The sequence below is a fragment of the Mus caroli genome, chromosome 7 (assembly GCF_900094665.2).
Source record: "Mus caroli chromosome 7, CAROLI_EIJ_v1.1, whole genome shotgun sequence".
Lineage (NCBI taxonomy): Eukaryota > Metazoa > Chordata > Mammalia > Rodentia > Muridae > Mus > Mus caroli.
In genome coordinates this window covers 16,169,809-16,171,731 of record NC_034576.1, presented here as the reverse complement: position 1 = coordinate 16,171,731, position 1,923 = coordinate 16,169,809, and the positions used below count along the sequence as shown (strand labels likewise).

The 1,923-nt window shown below is 48.6% G+C and overlaps 1 protein-coding gene across 1 annotated transcript in view; it reads right to left on the bottom strand.

Moving 5' to 3' along the window:
* The window catches only part of LOC110298690 (carcinoembryonic antigen-related cell adhesion molecule 3-like), a 12,539-nt gene that overhangs the window by 9,632 nt on the left and 984 nt on the right, over nt 1-1,923 (bottom strand). Inside the window, exon 2 of the mRNA XM_021168086.2 lies at nt 1,347-1,706. Coding sequence (XP_021023745.2) covers nt 1,347-1,706 — 360 coding nt within the window. The remainder of the gene's footprint in view (nt 1-1,346; nt 1,707-1,923) is intronic.

Below are 1,923 nucleotides of genomic sequence, written 5' to 3'. Positions count from 1 at the left end.
AAAAAAAAAAAAAAGATGAGGACTCCATCCCTGTGAGTAACAACACAGGCTGGGGCTGAAGCTGGGGTTCTCAAGCTCCTGGTCACCCAGACACCTTTGGGAACCTTCAGGAATCTAGATTGGTCCAAGAGCCTGAGATGAACCCAGTGCAGGGGGTGAGGGGACTCCAGCTTAACTCAGGGGTGAGTGTTCGTGTCTGGAGGGTAGAGGGGCCTTCTGTGGCCTTCCCCACGGAGGTTCTTGGTGAGACAGATAGTTGGTACTTTCCAAACTGTTTATCATTAGTGGAAAATAGATGCATACAGCTTACTCAGGGTTGACCTTTTGCAGGAAGGAATGTCTAGAAAGAAAAGCTTATTGGCTAAACCCTTGAGGCTAGCCCATCTACATACCTCATTAGCATGGAGAACTCTGCTCCGTGATACATGACAAAATGTCACGATCCTCATGTGGAGTGTCATGGTCATGTGCTCCAGGACAGAAACCACGCCTGGAGTAAATCAAACACCTACCATTCTCAGATATGATCATTTACCAGGGTTTCTGAATCCACTCAGCCTACCCAGTTTTTGTCTGGTAACATGGATCCACTTGCCCCACAAGGAACTGTCCACATCAGCAGAGCCTGTCATCAATTGCATGCAGAAGAGAAATCCCGAAACAGTACCCAGAAGACAAGAACTTTTCAGGAGGTCCTGTGTCCTCTGTCCCTATCCTTAGGGATCCTGACCTTCCTGGAAGTCTCATAAGCCTGTTAGGGGAGTTCGATGGTGGCCTGGGCACCTGCTCTGCTGTACTCTCCCTGCTGAGTCACTAGGGATGGTCAGGAGACCTAGCCTAACCATGGCTCTCACTGCAGTGCACTGTCTGGCTACACACAGCAAAAGACTTTCACTACTCAAAAGCACTGGTCTCTGCTGACAGAAAGTCAAAATGCAACCCTAGTAAAATTATTCTCAGAGCCATCAGGAGATGAGTCTGGAACAGAGGTCTGGAATCAGGGATTCCTAGTACTCACGTCCATAAGGAGCACATGGCTTCCTCAACCAGGTATAACCACTCTCCCTCCAGGACTTTTCAAGGACAGATTCCTGCTAAGATCCCCAATAGTCTAGACAGAGGCTGATTTGCCCACCATGCATCCAGGTTCCTCCAAGGTGAAGTCAAATGAAAGATTCTGTGCAGTTGACATTGTTCTCCACCACGTTGAGTCCTGCACTGAATGTTCAAGCCCCAACATGGAGACACAATGCAGTGGGAAGGAAGACACAGGCCGGACCTGACACTTCTGTGTGCCTAGTGGAAGGACCCCACCCAGAACCCAGAGTTCACAAAGAATTACTTACAGTACACATGAAGATGCATGGATGTATTTGATATAATTTCTCCACGTTTACTTATGGTTCGTAGGGTGTAGAATCCTGTGTCCTCCTGGGTGACATTTTGAATCCACAGGGACCCATTTCGGTACAATATCTCTCTACCACTGTGCACAGGTCCTGTCACACCTCTGCTATAGGTCAGTGAATACAGTGCAATTCCGAGGCTCATGTCTGTCACACCTTTATACCAGACAAAGCCTAGAAGATTCTCTGGCAGATTGTCAACCCGTAGAAGAACATTTTCTCCTTCAACCACTTGGGGCGGTAAGGATTCGATGTCAACTTGAGTAGTGATGGGCAGGAGCCAGCAGGTTAAGAGGGAGGCTAGAAAGGAAGAAAGAGAAGCCACCAATCCTGAGCAGGTGTGAGCATCCCTCAGCTTAGGCCTGTGGGTAGGGGTGTGCCCTGAATGGAGGTGAGCAACATGACCTCAATTCCCTCAGAGCCTCAGAGGGTGTCATTTCCTCTCTGAGGAATCCTCTACTCAGGTGTCCCCATATCACTCTTCATATAAAGATTGTCTGGTGTGAGGAGAAACGGC